The sequence below is a fragment of the Barbus barbus genome (assembly GCF_936440315.1).
Source record: "Barbus barbus genome assembly, chromosome: 10".
NCBI classification, from domain to species: Eukaryota; Metazoa; Chordata; class Actinopteri; order Cypriniformes; family Cyprinidae; genus Barbus; species Barbus barbus.
The window spans coordinates 9,865,238-9,886,332 of record NC_136738.1 but is presented as its reverse complement, the minus strand read 5'-3'; the positions used below and the strand labels follow the sequence as shown (position 1 = coordinate 9,886,332).

Here is a 21,095-nt window from a genome sequence, read left to right as displayed (position 1 = left end):
ATAATAAATTTATACTACATGAGCAATGGCTTAGAATTTAGATTTTTTTTATATATAATTCTTACTTGAGATGAATCTCATAATTTCCAGCATGATGTGTCTTCACCTTCCTGATAAGCAATGAGACAACGTCTTCCTTCTGTAGGATCTCAAAGTCTCCACCTCCAGATACTACCTGCCCATCCTTCATCCAGAGGAATTCTGGGAAGGGGTCACCAGCGATTGCACAGGACAGCAGAGCGTGTTGACCCAGGGAGGCGGCAGTGGACTTGGTTTTAGTGATGAACCAGGGCTGAATTCCATCTTGAGGCTCTGTGAGCAACAAACCAATATCCATGGGAGATTCACATCCATATTCAACGATTAAATCATAATATTTATTATAAGATAAAATCAGTATCTAGCTGCAGATCATACATGCTTTGGTAATGTATTCAATTAAGTAATGTTTCTAATAAGGAACAATGTGATTTGTACCTTGTACCGTGAGTGAGGCATCGGTCCGTGCGACTCCAGCTTCATTCCACACCTCACAGGTGTAAGTCCCTGTGTCCTCTGGAAACACTTCCTGTATGAAGAGAGTATACTGACAGCCCTTCTTTCCAAAATGGAAATCCTCAGACTCTTGGATCTCTTTTCCATTATGCAGCCAGACCACCTCAGGGGCAGGATTTCCTACATATAACACACATCACACTTGCAATGATTAAGCACATTAGGGTTAGAGACAATGAATGGAGGTCAGTGGGACAAAATAACAAATAATCAACAGCACTGAAAAAGTTGGGTACTATGATTTTCAAGCCACAGTGCTGACATTGAAAGCACTGGGTTATGTTACATTAATAATGAGGAAAAAAAAACAACTGCTTTCATTTTTCATACGACTTCAAAAAGTTAATATGTGGTTGAGGTCGCATGTTCATTCAAATACACAGTCAGGAGACCCCTCAGTGTTACACAGGAAGTGCTCTCAATTATATAATCACCAGAGTTAAATCCTCTGCACAAGCACATAGACACTAGACCCAACACACAAATGTAGAGTTAAATGAAGCCTCTTAAGGGAGTTCAAAGGAAATTCCATTCATTACAGCTAAACAGAGCAAAAGACACAATCTATTGAGAGATGTGAAGTAGATTTCTGAATTTTTTCCCACATCTTTTTACAATAATGTATAATACACATTTTACTGTAAACCTGTATTGGTATATGATATGCATCAATTAATTGCTCAAAGCAACAGTGGCAAAAAAAAGCCATACAATCTCATACAGACAGACAAACAGACATATAAATAAATAAATATTTTGAACAACAAGAACTATATATATATATATATATATATATATATACTCAAATTATACTTATGGTTTGGGTTTTCAGTGCAGTGACCAGTGTTTTTAAATGTGTAGCTAGTATATACAGGTCCTTCTAAAACATTTGCATATTGTGATAAAGTTCATTATTTTCTGTAATGTACTGATAAACATTAGACTTTCATATATTTTAGATTCATTACACACAACTGAAGTAGTTCAAGCCTTTTATTGTTTTAATATTGATGATTTTGGCATACAGCTCATGAAAACCCAAAATTCCTATCTCAAAAAATTTGCATATTTCATCCGACCAATAAAAGAAAAGTGTTTTTAATACAAAAAACGTCAACCTTCAAATAATTATGTTCAGTTATGCACTCAATACTTGGTCGGGAATCCTTTTGCAGAAATGACTGCTTCAATGCGGCGTGGCATGGAGGCAATCAGCCTGTGGCACTGCTGAGGTGTTATGGAGGCCCAGGATGCTTCGATAGCGGCCTTAAGCTCATCCAGAGTGTTGGGTCTTGCGTCTCTCAACTTTCTCTTCACAATATCCCACAGATTCTCTATGGGGTTCAGGTCAGGAGAGTTGGCAGGCCAATTGAGCACAGTAATACCATGGTCAGTAAACCATTTACCAGTGGTTTTGGCACTGTGAGCAGGTGCCAGGTCGTGCTGAAAAATGAAATCTTCATCTCCATAAAGCTTTTCAGCAGATGGAAGCATGAAGTGCTCCAAAATCTCCTGATAGCTAGCTGCATTGACCCTGCCCTTGATAAAACACAGTGGACCAACACCAGCAGCTGACATGGCACCCCAGACCATCACTGACTGTGGGTACTTGACACTGGACTTCAGGCATTTTGGCATTTCCCTCTCCCCAGTCTTCCTCCAGACTCTGGCACCTTGATTTCCGAATGACATGCAAAATCTGCTTTCATCCGAAAAAAGTACTTTGGACCACTGAGCAACAGTCCAGTGCTGCTTCTCTGTAGCCCAGGTCAGGCGCTTCTGCCGCTGTTTCTGGTTCAAAAGTGGCTTGACCTGGGGAATGCGGCACATGTAGCCCATTTCCTGCACACGCCTGTACACGGTGGCTCTGGATGTTTCTACTCCAGACTCAGTCCACTGCTTCCGCAGGTCCCCCAAGGTCTGGAATCGGTCCTTCTCCACAATCTTCCTCAGGGTCCGGTCACCTCTCATTGTGCTGCGTTTTCTGCCACACTTTTTCCTTCCCACAGACTTCCCACTGAGGTGCCTTGATACAGCACTCTGGGAACAGCCTATTCGTTCAGAAATTTCTTTCTGTGTCTTACCCTCTTGCTTGAGGGTGTCAATGATGGCCTTCTGGACAGCAGTCAGGTCGGCAGTCTTACCCATGATTGCGGTTTTGAGTAATGAACCAGGCTGGGAGTTTTTAAAAGCCTCAGGAATCTTTTGCAGGTGTTTAGAGTTAATTAGTTGATTCAGATGATTAGGTTAATAGCTCGTTTAGAGAACCTTTTCATGATATGCTAATTTTTTGAGATAGGAATTTTGGGTTTTCATGAGCTGTATGCCAAAATCATCAATATTAAAACAATAAAAGGCTTGAACTACTTCAGTTGTGTGTAATGAATCTAAAATATATGAAAGTCTAATGTTTATCAGTACATTACAGAAAATAATGAACTTTATCACAATATGCTAATTTTTTGAGAAGGACCTGTAAATGTTTAAAGCTGTTTTGACTGAAAAAAATCTGATCAGCTCTGAAAACATTGTACAGAAGAAATGAAAACACCCAGTAGACATTGACTTAACTGTATAGTTTAATATAATTATTATAAATTATAAATATGCAATATCATGTGCATTATTTATTTAATTAATGGATGATTTAATGTAATTATGCGAAACAAAAGGCTATAAAACTGTAATATTAAATGATTTAATGTAATTATGCGAAACAAAAGGCTATAAAACTGTAATATTAAATGGTTTTCATAAAAGTAAAAATTACTCCAGCAGACAAATGTTACAACTTAATGAAAAGGGTCTGACATTTCTGACAATGATATCCATTACGAATCAAATCAAATCAAAATCAATATAAAATTCTTACTCTGCTCTCCTCCTAGAGGAGAAGCTGATCTCATGCTGACTTTTCATACCTGTCACTTCCACGGTCATGGTGACCTGACTGCCGTCCATGACTCTAAGATCCTGCAGACCTCTGAGGAACACCGGGGCAGACAGCCTCCTCACATCAGTCACAGGAGGAGCAGCAGACCTCTTAACACTTGGCTTAGCTGGACAACAACATACAGACTACGTAAACTAGGGTGACCATATTTTAGTTTTCAAAAAATAGGACAAATTTAAAAAAAAAAAAAAATCTGTGAAAAGTGACCGTGTAAACAGTAAAACACACAAATAAAAATATATAGCACTCTTACTTGTGTGATAACACCAGCATCTTCTAATTTAAAAGCACTGCTCTTTTTGATTTTAGATTTTTTTTTTTTTGATTGTGTTCTTGGCTTTTTTGAAGAATAATCATGTTCACATTCTCTAATACCATTAGCTTGTTAAATTACCACAGATCTATCCATATTTTTCCATCAATTGGTTATTATATCTTCAGCAGTCCATGCACACACAGCAGCATCTGTGCTGACAGTGTCCTCTTCAGTACTGTACAAGAGTCAGTCACATGATTATTCCACATGAGAAAAGTTGGGCGACATCCTGTATCAAACATGTTAGAACTATTAGATGATGTTAATGGATGTCGCAGGCTGTGGAGATACCGTATCATAAGGTCAGTCGGGAATACAGCTGTTTTATATGAAGCTACTGGTCCTCTGGTCTCGTCCTTAATCTGCTCCCCACTATTAGTGTGAAGACACATCATACTGGAACTACTTATTCATCACATATATATATATATATATATAGAGCAATATATCTAATCATCAACCTCATTTTATCATTATTTTATCATTAATATATATTTTTTCAGTAATATAAATCAACAGGTCAGATTTCCGATTTTAACTATATGAAATCCCACGGTTGTTACATAAACAGCTATTTCTACCTGACTTAACCTATAAAAAATAGAATTTATTGGTTTACATTAATGTATTTAGGTTGATACAGTGATGCTAAATAATATTTTTGACTTGAATAAAACTATTTAATTTAGATGTTACCCTTTTTGGTAACAGTTTAGAATACTGTTTCTTACTTACTGCATAACTAATAATGAATTATTGAACAACTAACAGGTAATTATTCATTAATACTTAACTCACTACTGTTAACTACTAAGGAAGACGTGTTAACTAATCAGTATGTAATACAATTTTATGATTATGTTAAGTAAGAGTTAGCTAATCAATAACTAATGTATTCTGTCATACCTCCTGAAGAACTACTATTAATTATCTACTAGTTAAGGTTCAAGAAAAATAACTATGAAATAACTACTACTGAACAATTATACGCAAATAATCACTATAATAATCAGGTTGTGGCCAACAAATCAAGTACTTGAGTAAAAGTACAGATACCCCAATAAAATATTACTCCAGTAAAATTATAAGTAGGCCTATTCATTTTCAAAATTGCTTGCGTAAAAAAGGACAAGTACAAAGTTCTACTACAGTAGCAACTTTGTTACAGTCCACTACTACTGTTATTAGCCGATAATGGAAATTAAATATGCATTTTGTTTGCTGCACACCCAAAAGGACTCATTTCTATAATTGCACATAACGAGGGGTGAGAACCAGAAGGGCGTACGGGACATATTGGGTGAAATGGATATATATATATATATATATATATATATATATATAAATATATTGTGACGAGTCCGCTGCCTCCCCCCCTTTCTATCATCACCACCCCGTCCCTTTATTTTACCTTTTATTGTTTTATTGTTTTTAAGGTTTTTTTTACCACTGTGTCTGTCGTTTGCTCCTCCCGCCACAGTGGTGGAGAATGCGAGCAGGCGGAGCTAGACAGCGCAGTTGGGCAACATCTGATGACGTCATCCCCTCTCGCTCGCAAAAAGCCGTGGAACCCGCACGGGGACAGAGGAACGACGGGGACAGCCTCCCAGCCACCAAAGGGGTAAGTGACGTTCTTTCTATTGGTCATTTACCCTGTGGCTGGTTGAGGCTGACAACTAATACCCGGTGTCTCCGTCCCGGTTCCGGCGCGGTGCGAGAGGAAGAGTTGCCCGGAGAGGAATCCCTGCCCCACCCACTCCGACCGCTGGAGCCTGGTTGAGGAAGGTAGCACTCCCGCGTGGGCGGGATGTCACTTGGGGGGGGGGGGGGGGGGGGGGGACGAGTCGGCTGCCTCCCCCCCTCTCTATCATCACTACCCCGTCCCGTATCCACCGGAGGGGCGGTGGATAGCCACGGCTGGCGGCGTGTGATGAGGCGCACCTGATGTGAATGGAGCCTCATCAACGCCGCTTTTTAAACGCCGAGCGCGCCTCTCCTCGGGAGACCGGTCTCTTCCCCGTGCATGCACGCTGGTGTCCTCGTGGGTCCAGGAAGGGTGCGTCGAGGAGGAGGATTGCCGCACCCGTGAGATGGCTGACGGGCCAGGATGCCGGGCCGTCGAATCCCCCAGAAGCGCCGGGAACCCAGGAGTTGGAAGAAGCCGCGCAAGAGACGCCGCCGCCACTCGCTTCCAGCCGCGAGAGGGGAGCGCGTGCGGCCACCGGACTCTGCCCCTTCCCTGGACCCTTCCCTTCTGAACACTACCCTCCTGCACAAGCCCCGCAGCACAACGAGGACACCAGATTCCCCGTTTATTTGGACACTTTTCCCCCTTTGGACACTTTATTTTACCTTTTATTGTTTAATAAAAACCTCTCCGAGGCTTGACGCCACACCCACTGTGTCTGTCGTTTGCTCCTCCCGCCACAATATATATAGTGACGAGCGCCCCGAAGCTTCATCAGCGTCCTGCGCCCTGCAAAAGAGTGAGGAACACCTGCCCATCCTCATCACAGGCTGATCGGTCACAGCTGCGGCTCATAGCACAGCGGCTACATAAGCCATGCAAGCCCAACACACAGGGAGACTTCTCCATGAGATCAAGCACTAACTCGCCCTCTCATTTCTCCCACAGACAGCAGTGTGGCCATGTGCAGTGAATCTGTGCTGTGCCCCACTGGAGCACAGCACGGATTCACTGCACAGGGAAAGAAGGAAGAGAGCACTCACCGCACTGGAGCACCCACAGGGACTTTTTCCCCTTTTGTTGCACTTCCCTCCGTGTAAATAAAGCCACCCTCCAGGGCATTTAACCTGCCTTCCCTGTCGTGTGATTCCTCACCCCGTGACACTGGTGGAGAATGCAGGCAGATTCGTGAGGAATCACCGACAAGCGATTTCCTTGACCTCATCTTCTTTTCCTTTGTTTTTTTCTTTTTGTTTCAGGCGAGCGCTCCTCCCCCAACATGGACGAAATACTCCAGCGGCTCACTGAGGTTAGCATCCGCCAGCAACAGATTGTTGAGCACCTCGCCACTCTGCAAGCCGCCGCCGCTCAACGCAGTCCACTGCTGGACCCCCGAGTGCAAGCCACTAAACTGCTCCCCAAGATAACCCGTGCCCAAGCCGCCGAACTCACGCGACTCGCGCAACACTGGTTACTGGAGGGGGCTTCCTCGGCCAGTCAGGTGGTGGATCGTGTGGTCATAGATCGTCTGCTACGAGCTCTTCCCTGTTCTCATCGACAGGCAGTGGGAATGAGGAATCCAGCCACCACCTTGGAACTCGTGGAGGCCATAGAGCTGACGGATGCAGCTCAACGTCGGGACGCCGGGGAGCGAGCGCCGTCATTTTCCCGGAGGGTGGTCCAGGAGCGACGCGCGCCGGAGGGCACCTAGCGATCACTGAGCATCCCGGCTAGTTTCCCCTCCGCGGGATGAGCCCATGCCCACAGAGGCTTCCCGCACGGACTTGGCTGGCAGGCTGCATTGTACACCACGACCTACCGGTTGGAGCTCCGGAAGTGGATGTGAAAGTTAACGGGAAGCCGTTTCGGGCCATCCTGGATTCTGGCAGTGCGGTCAGTCTGGTGCAGTCTCACATTCTCGCTCCACGTATGGAGTATAAAACCTTCCTCCCCATAACATGTGTCCACGGGGACACCCGACAAGTGCCCGCTCGCAGACTGACCATTTCGGCCGTGTCCGGCACCTGGCCCGTAGAAGTCGGGGTCGTGAAGGATCCTACCGTGCCCGTGTTGTTCGGGAGAGACATGAAAGGACCTCGCCAGCGCTCCGTTCTTTTGGTCTCGGACAGCGGGAGAGATGGTTTGGGATCATTTGGAAAGGAACAACGGGGATCATTTGGAAAGGAACAACGGGAGGATGACAGGCTGAAGCATTGCTGGACACAGGTCTGGGTCATCGAAGGCAAGGAAGCTCAGCCTGCCCCCCATCCTCTCCCGCACTTCGTGGTCCAAAACGACCTGCTCTATTGTGTCGCCCAGTGGAGGGGGGAGGAAAAATAATTGTTGGTGGTGCCATGCACGAAGACGGAGACCGTACTGGAACTGGCACACTCCCATCCCTTGGCAGGGCACCTCGGAGCCGCGAACACTGTCCAACGGATCCGCGACCGCTTCCATTGGCCGGGCTTGGAATCCGAAGTGAAGAGGTTCTGTCAAGCCTGCCCGACCTGCCAAGTGATGTCACCAAGGACGCCTCCCCGTAGTCCGCTGATACCGCTGCCCATTATCGAGGTGCCCTTCGAGCGCATCGGGATGGACCTTGTGGGGCCGTTGCCTAAGTCTGCCCAGGGACATGAACGCATCCTGGTGATTGTCGACTATGCCACCCGGTATCCAGAGGCAGTTCCCCTCCGAAAAGCCACCGCCAAAGCCATCGCCCAGGCACTCTACCTGCTGTCCAGCCGAGTCGGCATCCCAGCGGAGATCCTGACCAATCAGGGTACCCCGTTTATGTTCCGACTAATGGCTGACCTCTGCCGGCTGTTGCGGGTGAAGCAGTTGAGGACCACCGTCTCCCATCCCCAGACAGACAGACTGGTCAAACGCTTCAATCAGACTCTGAAGCAGATGCTGAGACGGCTGTGTCGCGGAGGACAAGCGCGACTGGGACCTCATGATCCCCTACGTCCTCTTCGGGATCCGCAAATTTCCCCAGGCCTCAACTGGTTTCACCCCCTTCGAGCTCCTCTTTGGCCGACAACCCCGCGGCCTCCTGGATGTGGCGAAGGAGGCCTGGGAACAACAGCCGGCAGCCCATCGCTCAGTGATCGAGCACGTGAGACAGATGAGGGAGAGGATCAACCGGGTCATGCCATTAGTCCGGGAACACTTAAACAAAGCGCAGCAGGCTCAACAGCGCCACTACAACCGGGCAGCCCAACCACGGGAGTTCCAGGTCGGTGATTGAGTCATGGTCCTAGTCCCCAACGCGGCTTGCAAGTTCCTGGCCACCTGGCAGGGGCCCTACACGGTACTGGAAAGGATCGGGCCGGTTACTTACTGTGTACGTCAGCCAGGAAGGCGAAAAGCCAAGCAGCTCTACCACATCAACCTTCTGAAGAGATGGGTTGGGACTAGAGACCAACTCGCAGCCCTCGCCACCTCTGATCCCGTGGTGGTGGATGTCAACCCACACCTCTCAGCTGCCCAGAAGGGGGAGTTGCAGCACCTGATCGGTCAGTTTTCTGATGTGTTCTCCTCTCTCCCCGGGCAAACCAGCGTCCTGCAGCACGACATACGGACACCACCAGGGGTCGTCATCAGGCAACGGCTCTACCGTGTCCCTGAGGCTCGTCGGCAAGCTATTGAGGAGGAAATACAACAAATGCTGAAGTTAGGGGTGATAGAAACATCTCGCAGCTCGTGGTCCAGCCCAATCGTGATGATTTCCGAAACCGGATGGCACCCTCCATTTCTGCAACGACTTCCGTCGCCTCAACGAGGTCTCCGAGTTCGACGGGTACCCCATGCCTTGGGTGGACGAGCTGTTGGACCGACTGGGAAGGGCCCGGTATATCTCGACATTGGACCTCACCAAAGGTTACTGGCAGGTACCCCTCTCTGAGAATGCCAAACCTAAGACTGCTTTTTCCACCTCTAGTGGCCACTGGCAGTACTGGACCCTTCCCTTCGGCCTTCACGGGGCACCTGCCACGTTCCAGTGGATGATGGACATCCTGTTGTGGCCCCATCAGTTCTACGCCGCCGTTTACCTGGACGACGTGGTAATCCATTCTGAGGCATAGGAAGACCACCTGGACCTGTTACGGAGGGTGCTCTCGGAGCTCCGGAAGGCTGGGCTCACTGCCAACCCTCGCAAGTGCCACCTTGCACTCTCCGAGGTGAAGTACCTGGGTTTCCAAGTCGGACGGGGTATCATTCGGCCACAGGAGAAGAAGGTGGAGGCGGTACGCTCCGCCCCAAGACCCGAAACCAAAACCCAGGTACGAGCCTTTTTAGGGTTGGCAGGATACTATCGCTGCTTCATCCCTAACTTCTCCTCTTTAGCTGCCTCCCTGACAGACCTGACCAGGAAGGGGCAGCCGGAGATGGTACTGTGGACACCAGCAGCGGAAGAAGCCTTCCAGAAGGTAAAAGGGGCCCTCACCTCGGCACCAGTCCTCCGAGCCCCGGACTTTAGCAGCCCCTTCCTGCTGCAGACGGATGCCTCCGATACGGGACTAGGAGCCGTCCTGTCACAGATCCAGGAAGGTGAGGAGCATCCTGTCATTTATATTAGCAGGAAGCTGGCCGAGAGAAACTACGCTGCGGTGGAAAAGGAGGCCCTGGCCGTCAAGTGGGCAGTCCTGGAGCTGCGCTACTACCTCCTGGGCCGGAAGTTCACCCTGGTCCCTGACCACGCACCCCTTCAATGGATGGCTCGCGCTAAGGACACCAATGCCAGGGTGACCCGATGGTTCCTCGCACTCCAGGACTTCCACTTCGTTGTGCGTCATCGGGCTTGAGCCACGAACGCCAACACTGATGGTCTCGGATCTGGGCAGCTTTCGCTGGTCTGTCGGGGGTCACTCCCCACCCACCCCCTAAATTCCCTCTACTATCTCACAATATCAACAGGACCAGGACGACGCTTAGTTGGGGGGGGGGGGGGAGTGTGACGAGCGTCCCGGAGCTTCATCAGCTTCTGGAACCGAGCGAGGAACACCTGCCCATCCTCATCACAGGCTGATCGGTCATAGCTACAGCTCATCACACGGCGGCTACATAAACCATGCAGGCCTAACACACAGGGAGACTTCTCCATGAGACCAAGCACTAACTCGCCCTCTCATTTCTCCCACAGACAGCAGCGTGTGACCGACCAGCCCTACTGGAGCACAGCACGGATTCACTGCACTGGGAAAGAAGGAAGAGAGTACTCACCGCACTGGAGCACCCATAGGGACTTTTTCCCCTTTTGTTGCACTTCCCTCCGTGTAAATAAAGCCACCCTCCAGAGCATTTAACCTGCCTTCCCTGTCGTGTGATTCCTCACCCCGTGACAAATATATATATATATAGAAAACTCTTGATGCACTTTCTACTGACAAAAGTCTACTGTCTTCCATGAGTCTACAAATTTTTATTATAAACGATTGAAATCAGTGCACAAATAATCTTAAATAATTGCATTGTGCGCATGTTCTGTACGAAATCTGCTTCGGAAAGGAAACCCAACTCGACTGTCTTGCCATAACTATCGAACATAAAGGTTTCACTATATTTTCACTTTAGAAGGCCTACTGTTTCAGGTTCGAAATAAGTCCTGCAGAAATATTTGATAATTATTTATTAATTACTAATGGGGTCCCTATATTTTCACTTTAGAATACTGTTTCAGGTTCTAAGTAATTCCTGCGGAATTATCTGATTATTCTTAATTAATTACTATAGGTTTCACTATATATACACTTTAGAATAGGCCTACTGTTTCAGGTTCAAAATAAATCCTGCACAATTATTTAATAATTCTTTATTAATTACCAATGAGTTCCCTATATTTTCACTTTAGAATACTGTTTCAGGTTCTAAATAAGTCCTGCAGAATTATTTGATAATTCTTTATTAATTACTAATGGGTTACCTGTATTTTCATTTCCCCTCAGTCCTTGCCTTACATACCGGAACTGAATTAATGGTAATGTAGTATATGGTGAGGAGGCACAAATACAGTACTGTATATAAAATATAAAAACTAAGGTAAGTTACCGCATGGCAATGGAGTGGTGGTGGGGTTCCTATCGGAAGCAGATTTCTTACAAAACACACTCACAAAACAATTCACTACACAGGCAAAACCTCTATAAAATTTATTGCATTTATTAATATTGCATTTTCATACTACTACTACTGCTAATAACATTTATATGAGAGGGTCACAACTCAATTTAATTGTGTATGACTTTTCATTAGTAGTTACTTCATAGTTATTTTTCTTGAACCTTAACTAGTAGATAACTAATTGTAGTTCTTAAGGACGTATTAAACAATAAATTTTTTATATAGTAGCTAACTGTTACTTAACGCAATCATAAAATTGTATTACATACTGATTAGTTAACACATCTTCCTTAGTAGTTAACAGTAGTGAGTTAAGTGTTAATGAATAATTACCTGTTAGTTCTTCAATAATTCTTTATTAGTTATGCAGTAAGTAAGAAGCAGTATTCTAAAGTGTTACCCAATTTTTTTTCAGTGCACTGTGCTGAGTAAAACTCAACCTCAGTCTCCATAGATACTCACTGTCTGCGCTGCTCATTAAAACATTAGAATTATTGATGTTTACAGTTGAAATATGAACTAGCTGCCTGTGACCAAATTACAGCAATGCTGACGTTCAATTCAGCAGCACTTGTGAAGCTGCTTAAGTATTGTAATAATACTATGAAAATCAGACTGCATGCAAAGGACATATTGCTGCGCCATTTAGATTTTCAAGACTAAACTAGACAAAGATCAAACATCTATTTTTACATTTACGGCGGGTAAAATAAGTATTGAACGTCACCATTTTTCCCAGGTAAAATACGTATTGCAAAGGACAGATGCATATATCTAGCACAGCTAGACAGCAAACTGGACATTCTTTATGCTTTTATATGTTACTTCAAAGGTATTACTCACACCACCATGACAATTCAAGGGTTTAGTGAAAAATGCAGTGTTTGCAGCATCTATTTAGGGAATAAATAAATCATGTCCTTATACACTGTTTTGAAATACTCCTTCCTACATATTCATTGTCTCTAAATGCAGTATCACATGTTTACATTTATGCGTGTTGTCTGAAAACACATTAGTGAAAAAGTTTTGAAACAGATTTTTAGGGAGAGAGGGTAATTCCTCTTCAAGCTGTCCTCTGAGACTCAGATCAGATACGGCCACTGCAGAATGTATGTGTGTGGGAAAAGATTGGTATTTTACATTTTTAACCCACTTGAACATGGAACCTCCACCATTAGACAGCCTCAAAGACTGCAAGAGAGCAGATGTTTCTCTAATCCTGAGGACCTTAAAATAACTCTCAGAAAACACATCCACAATATTCACTGATCAGCTGAACACATAGCAAACTCCTCCTGCAGTGTATGAGAGAAGTTAAAACTCACAAGTCTTGCTTTTTATGACTCAAATGCCTTCTGAGTTTGGGGGGAAGAAATATATTTGGAACATTTGACAGAAGAATATAATAACTTTTACAATTCCAAAAAACACCATCTTCTTTATCTTGCCGTTAGATAAAGAACATAAATCAGGATTCTGAAGAAGTTCCAGAATAACAGATTACTTTCTTGCTTAAAAAAAATCAGGATCGCATTTATTTTGTTGATATGAACTTTGTTTATAATAAGTTTGGCTTGCCAGTTCTTTTCATTTTAGAGCTGAAACTAGCTGTCATAACAAAAAAAAAAAAAAAGATTATAAAATTCTGAATATACTGGCAAATAATTATACAGAGGAAGGGGACGTGTGTCTTACCTTTAACCAGCACATGAGCTGTACACACAGCTCTGCCATGATCATTCACTGCAGCACACGAATACACGCCAGCATCCTCCAGAACAGCTGCCTTAACTGTCAGCTGAGCCATGCTATTCTCAAATACAGTGTGGGAAAATGGAACGGGCTGATCTGAAAATACAGAACAAAAAGAGACTCTATCAGTAATTGACCAACAAATCAAGTTCTGAGAAACTTGTAACATAACATATCCCACTGAGACAGAGATGTGGATGACACTTAATAAATTATGCAACAGTTGAGATGGACAGAGTGAAAATGATGTAGATAAAATTGCTAATACACTAACAAAGGAGTGATCATAATGAGAATATAGAGCACGGCAGTGATTATGATATGTTTTTAGCCTGATGCAGAGGTTTGCTCCTTGTCAAAATCCCAGTATGATTTTTCCATTGTTTTGGATTATTACAGAAAAATTATTATTGCTATGTGTAACCAACAAAAGTTTAAAGCCTAAGTTCAATCAGCAGAAGTAAATCTCTGAGAGTTTAAATGATCATGATTATAAACACAACAGGAGGACTAGTCAGTGCATGGGTTTTGTTCAGTGTGATTATGTTTAATGTCCCAGAAAACCTCTGTATTCCCATTTAGACACTTGTTAGCAACTACCTTTTTTAAGAAAGGAAACAAACTTTAACACAAACTTTTTTCTTGAGTTCATGTTAACCACAGACCTTATTTCAGGCATTTAACCAACACACAGTTTGGTCTAAATTTCGATCTCCGGTGATAATGCCCTCTGGTGGCACTAGTAGGATAAGTATGTGATTGCATCTGTCAAAATATGAAATATACAGAACAGCATACAACCATGCTACTCATACTTTGTCTCTTTGCAGTATAATTCTCAGTGTTAAATGTTTTTGCTTGTAAATGGCTTTGCTGCTAAACGTGCCTGAGACCACCGGGATTCAAAGAGCATTCCTCTCAAAATCATGAGCAAAACCTTCTTTTTGTAAACTCCCGTTTTTCCAAGGATTGTAAAATCCTCCTGCACAGACGCAGTAAGCTCTCTCTCTCTTAGATGTCCGACTTGCCGAGTCCATCTGTGCGTAATGTTTCAGGGTGAGTGATGCATGTTTTGCCTTTATATGGTTGTAAGGTCTCATATTTGCTCAAAGGCCCCTGCTGCGACTCAGTTTCTCAGGGAAACCCAGAATCAAACTCAATAGATATTCATCCAGGCTGTAGTCTGCTCCAGAACAGCACATAGAATCTACTGTTCATATGGAATTAAAACTGTTGAACCAAATGGCAAATAACTGAAGTAGGCAGAAACAGCCCTTTTTGTAAATTCGTGTTAGTAGATCTATTCACAATACAAAAACAGTCCACTGAAATATACATTGAGAGAAATCCTTAGAAATAACATTAGCATGCATATGCTATAATTTACATCATTATTAGTATTGTTTGCTTAGACAGGCATCATTATTACCATTGCTTATGACTCTTTTTTTCTTTTTCTTACTCAAGAATTTTTCACTTGTGCAATGGGAAGTTTTCATAGATGTTAAAAGTTCTTTATGGAACCAAAGACGCTTATTAAGAACTTTTATTTTTAAGAGTGCACAGACATTAATGATATAGTACACATGCACGTACATATACACGCAGCTTGTGGAGTTGACAAAAACAGACAATAATAAAAAAGGGCATTAATGAAGAGCTGAAAAAAAATCCAATAGACAGCGGGGGACCCAAGTCACATCTAGAGAGCAATATCACAGAGACTTGGGAATAAGCTGTTTTCAGCAGTGAACAACACTCTAACTTCAAAAATCATTGTGTTTCAGATATAACAGTGAGACGTATTACACAAAATTAAGTTTTGTATATCCAACATCCCTGTAACCTCATATAACGCAAGTGGTTTGTAGAATGGATGGATGGAATATTTAGGTTTGTTTTAAATTGTTATTAGATGGTGGAATAATGTGACATTTTAGATTATTGTTGTTTTGTATTGAATGTTTTAGGTTTGGCAGCATTGTTCAGACTCTTTAAGAACCCCAAAATGTTGAAATTAAATGTCAATACAATTTCAGTTTAACAAAATTAGAGAAGTACTTTTGCTATAGTCGTTGCTATAAAATTCAGCTATAAGACTGTGGTTGCATTCACAATTCCACATGAACAGCAATTACAGGCAAAGACTAAATACAGGCAAAGCCTATTTTAGCTGGACAGAGAACAGAGTGACACACACACACACACACACACACACACAAACCTTCATAACCCTTCTAACTCATACATAGGTCAGAAATATTTAGACTAAAAAGAGTGATCTTAATGCAACTTTGTCCAGTACCTTTTCCTTTTTTTAGATTTGTGAAAACAGCACTGCGGAGATGAAACATCACTGTCCTCTACTGGTTAAAAATTGGCTGCTTAACTTCATAGTCATAGAGTGCTTTTAAGTCTTTGTTATTCCACTCATTTAGAGTTTTTTTTTTTAATTGCTTGGACACTAAAAGTGATACTTGTGGCCCACTTAGTGGAACCATTCACTCATATACCTAATCTTTAGACCAAGTCTGCAAAACTATAAGCATGCTTTAAACTCAGTTTAATATTGTAAAACAAACTTTTTGCAAAACTCTAAACACAGTTCTCTACATTACGAAAGTACTCTACATTCTTTCGAAACTAACAGCTCGTTTGTTTAATTTGGGGAACACTGACATTTTAATGCCACACTCGTTTACTGATGACCTACACACAGAGATTATGTGTAAAACACTGTTCACTTAATAATCAAGACTTGCTATTTAAATATATATATATTTTTTATACCCTTGCATTTCTGTTTACATATATTGTACAAAGCGCTTTAAAAATAAAGCTGACTTTTATATGCATATTCAGTGTGTGTGTGTGTGTGTGTATATATATACTGTAGATTGTTTCACAGCAGCTTCACAGTAGTATCAAATTCACATTCTGCTGTAAAGCAGCTCTAACAAGTCAATAGTGTCATTCTACAGTTCAAGAGTATTGATTCAGTTCAGTTGCATAACTGTGTAAAATTCATCAGTCACACATACTGTATATACAGTGTGTATGTGCATATGCATGTACAGTATGTGCAAATGCTCTGACAAACTCCTGTTCTTCACTGCACTCTGAACAAGCAAAAGACACACGAGAGTAGTGTTTTACATTTTTTCAAATCTATGTGTAGTTTGGCATGTATGTGGCAATTTTTTTTTACGTTTGTGTGCAAAAATACCATTTTTAGAAGAGTTAAAACAGTTTTCAAAGAAGTGTTTGCTTTTGCAAGATGTGTGTGACGTTTTGTATGTTGTGTGTGTGTTTTGTGGTTTTGTGTGTAGAGTTTTGAGAAATGGAGCCATAGTTTCAAAAATTGTGTGTAAGCTTTTTGAAAAAACTGTAATAAACCTCACGATGCATTTGAGTTCACTTCACTGATATCTGTTCGACTTTTAGCCTTACACAACTGACATTAAGTCTGGTCTACACTGCAAGTTATTTAGGCTTAAAAACAATAAAACAATTAAAAACAATCCTACACAAGAAGATGACCAATAAAATAAAATGGCCATGGCAGCTTGTTTATTTTATGCTGTTTTTTCTTGTATAATCAAGACACTATTATCATTTTATTTTTAAATTTAGTTTTAATTTTAATTTTAGTTTTTCTAATTTCATTTTTTTGTTTTGTTTTTTGTTAGCTTCTGTGTTTTGTATGTCTGTATATTTTATTGATTGTATTTCAGTTTAACTTATTTTATTACATAAAGTTAAACTAAATGAAAACAAGAAATGTTTCCTAGGCAACTAGTAAAACGAGTTTAAGATGTTTTTTATATTTTGTTTTAGTTCAGTTAACAATAATTTTATTTCAAGTAATTTGTTTTACTATAATTATAATGGTTTTATGTGATATTTAGTGGAAAATATATGTACGTGTATCCATTTATTATTTAGGGGTTTATATCAAGTAAATTGTAATTGGAAAATACTGATAGACTAGCACACAATGCCAGGCTTAAAGAAGCTAGATTAGTGCAGTGAATGAACACAGCATCAATGAACAGACAGTGAGGCGTCTGATGCAGTTCAGACTGAAACTAATCTGACTGATATTACTGAACATTTTAGAGTTCTGCTGAGTGCTAAACTGAAGAATTACTGGATGAGTGGTCTCTCAAACAGTGTATGATCCTACCGTTGTGCAGCCAGGTGAGCTCAGGCAGTGGTTTGCCCTCCACTGAGCACTGCAGCATGAAGTCCTGTCCCTCCAGCACTGAACAATCCTTCAGAGGAGAGCTGAACACAGGGGGCTTCGCCTCCACCCTCACACCTACAACACACAAACATAACTTAACATCTGAAACCAACCAATAGGTGGCACTGTCACAGTAATAATACAAATATTATAATTATTAAATGAGTGTTGAAAAATAGTTTCCATAAATTATTATTATTTTAAAAAGATGCATTAAACTGACCAAGAGAATCAGTGAAGGCATGGAAATTGTTTCTAATAAAAGTTCTGTTTCAAATAAATGCAGTTCGTTTGAGCATTATATTCAACAAAAGATCTCTAAAAAATGTATTGCAGTTTTCTAGAAATACTTGACTAACTGGGGCCCAGGTCAGGAAGCAGACAGACTGGCTAAACCAACCAGCCGCCTCACGTCACAGAAGTCAGTTAATTCTCAGCACATAGAGACTCCTTCACCTAGATATCACACTATAGAGACTGTGTCTGTTCCCCAAACTAGAAAATACAGAAAATGTCCAAACCAAATTAAGAGTAACAATCTAATTGATGTTCAACAAGTAAAAACTGTTTACAATACAGAGAAACAATTGATAAAACTTGGCTTACTGAATATCAGGTCCCGTTCTACAAAAGCACTTTTTGTAAATGATTTGATCAATGATCATAACATAGATTTGCTCTGTTTGACAGAAACATGGCTAAAACCAGATGAATACATTACTTTAAATGAGTCTACCCCACAAGATTACTGCTATAAAAATTAGCCATGTCCAAAAGGTAAAGGGGGAGGTGTTGCTACAATTTATAGCAATACTCTCAGTATTTCTCAGAGGGCAGGCTTTAAGTATAACTTGTTTGAAGTTATGGTGCCGCGTATAACATTATCTAGAGAAACACATGTTAGTGATAAATCCCCTGTGATGTTTATACTGGCTACTGTATACAGGCCACCAGGGAACCATACAGACTTCATTAAAGAATTTGCTGATTTTCTATCTGAGTTAGTACTGGCTGCATATAAAGTATTAATTTTTCGCGATTTTAATATCCATGTCGATAATTAAAAAGATGCATTAGGATCAGCATTCATAGACATTCTGAACTCCACTGGGGTTAGACAACACATTTCAGGACCTACCCATTGTCGAAATCATACTCTAGATTTAATACTGTCACATGGAATTGATGTTAGTGGTGTTGAAATTCTGCAGCAAAGCAATGATATCTCAGATCATTATCTAGTCTTGTGTAAACTCCATATAGCTAAAACTGTAAATTCTACTCCTTGTTACAAGTATGGTAGAACCATCACTTCTACCACAAAAGACTGCTTTATAAGTAATCTTCCTGATTTATCTCAATTCCTCAGCATATCCAACAGCGCAGAAAAACTTGATGATGTAACAGAAACTACGGACTCTCTCTTTTCTAGCACTTTAAATACAGTTGCTCCTTTACGCTTAAAGTAGTTCAAAGAAAATAGTCTGACTCTGTGGTATAATGAGTACACTCGCACCCTAAAGAGAGCAGCCCGGAAAATGGAGCGCAGCTGGAGGAAAACAAAACTAGAGGTATTTCGTATAGCTTGGCGGGAAAGTACCATATCCTACAGAAAAGCATTAAAAACTGCTAGATCTGATTACTTTTGCGTCTCTTCTAGAAGAAAACAAACAAAACCCCTGGTATTTATTTAATACAGTCACTAAATTAACGAAAAATAAAGCATCAACAGGTGTTGGCATTCCACAAGAGCACAGCAGTAATGACTTTATGAACTACTTTACTTCCAAGATCGATACTATCAGAGATAAAATTGTAATCATGCAGCCGTCAGCTACAGTATCACATCAAATAGTGCACTATAGATCCCCTGAGGAACAATTCCACTCATTCTATACTATAGGAGAGGAAGAATTGTATAAACTTGTTAAATCCTCTAAACCAACAACATGTATGTTTGACCCTATTCCATCTAAACTACTAAAAGAGCTGCTTCCAGAAGTCATAGATCCTCTTTTGGCTATTATTAATTCATCATTGTCATTAGGATATGTCCCCAAAACCTTAAAATTGGCTGTTATTAAGCCTCTCATTAAAAAAAACAAAACTTGACCCAAAAGATCTAGTTAATTACAGACCGATCTCAAATCTCCCTTTTCTGTCAAAGATACTAGAAAAGGTAGTATCCTCAAAATTATATTCCTTCTTAGAGAAAAATTGTATCTGTGATGAATTCCAGTCAGGATTTAGACTGTATCATAGTACTGAGACTGCTCTCATTAGAGCTACAAATGACCTGCTTCTATCATCTGATCGTGGTTGTATCTCTTTATTAATGCTACTGGATCTTAGCACTGCGTTCCACACTATCGACCACAACATTCTTTTAAACAGACTAGAACACTTTGTTGGCATTAGTGGAAGTGCCTTAACATGGTTCAAATCGTACTTATCTGACCGCCATCAATTTGTAGCAGTGAATGAAGAGGTATCATATCAATCACAAGTGCAGTATGGAGTACCTCAAGGCTCAGTACTAGGGCCTTTACTTTTCACGCTTTACATGTTACCCTTGGGGGATATTATCAGGAGACACGGTGTTAGCTTTCACTGTTATGCTGATGATACTCAGCTCTATATCTCTTCGCGGCCCGGTGAAACACACCAAATTGAGAAACTAACGGAATGCATAGTCGATATAAAAAAACTGGATGACGAGTAACTTCTTACTGCTAAATTCTGAAAAAAAATAGTGTGTTAATTATCGGACCTAAAAACCCCACATGTAATAACCTAGAACACTATCTAACACTTGATGGCTGCTCTGTCAATTCTTCGTCATCAGTTAGGAACCTAGGTGTGCTGTTTGATAGCAAAATTTCATTTGAAAGTCATGTTTCTAGCATCTGTAAAACTACGTTTTTCCATCTCAAAAACATATCTAAATTGGGACCTATGCTCTCAACGTCAAATGCAGAAATGCTAATTCATCCATTTATGACCTCAAGGTTAGACTATTGTAATGCTTTATTGGGTGGTTGTTCTGCACACTTGATCAACAAACTACAGCTGATCCCAAATGCAGCAACTAGAGTTCTTACTAGAACCAGGAAGTATGACCATATTAGCCCGGTTCTGTCAACACTGCACTGGCTCCCTATCAAACATCGTATAGATTTTAAAATCTTGTTAACTACTTATAAAGCCCTGAATGGCTTAGCTCATCAGTACTTGAGTGAGCTCTTATCACATTATAGTCCTCCACGTCTGCTGCGTTCTCAAATCTCTGGCCGTTTGATAATACCTGGAATATCAAAATCGACTGCGGGGGCCAGATCTTTTTCCTATTTAGCACCCAAACTCTGGAACAATCTACCTAACACTGTTTGGGAGGCAGACACACTTTGTCAGTTTAAATCTAGATTAAAGACACATTTCTTTAACCTGGCTTACACATAACACA

General features: G+C 41.7%; 1 protein-coding gene across 2 annotated transcripts in view; it reads right to left on the bottom strand.

The window, feature by feature from the left end:
* LOC306876330 (myosin light chain kinase, smooth muscle-like) overlaps positions 1-21,095 on the bottom strand; it is a 112,143-nt gene that overhangs the window by 22,963 nt on the left and 68,085 nt on the right. For both annotated transcript variants that reach the window (XM_079427414.1, XM_079427415.1), the window contains exons 10-14: positions 17,573-17,707; positions 13,330-13,482; positions 3,477-3,614; positions 478-675; positions 66-312 (exon numbers count right to left, since the gene is read on the bottom strand). In XM_079427414.1, coding sequence (XP_079283540.1) covers positions 66-312; positions 478-675; positions 3,477-3,614; positions 13,330-13,482; positions 17,573-17,707 — 871 coding nt within the window. The remainder of the gene's footprint in view (positions 1-65; positions 313-477; positions 676-3,476; positions 3,615-13,329; positions 13,483-17,572; positions 17,708-21,095) is intronic.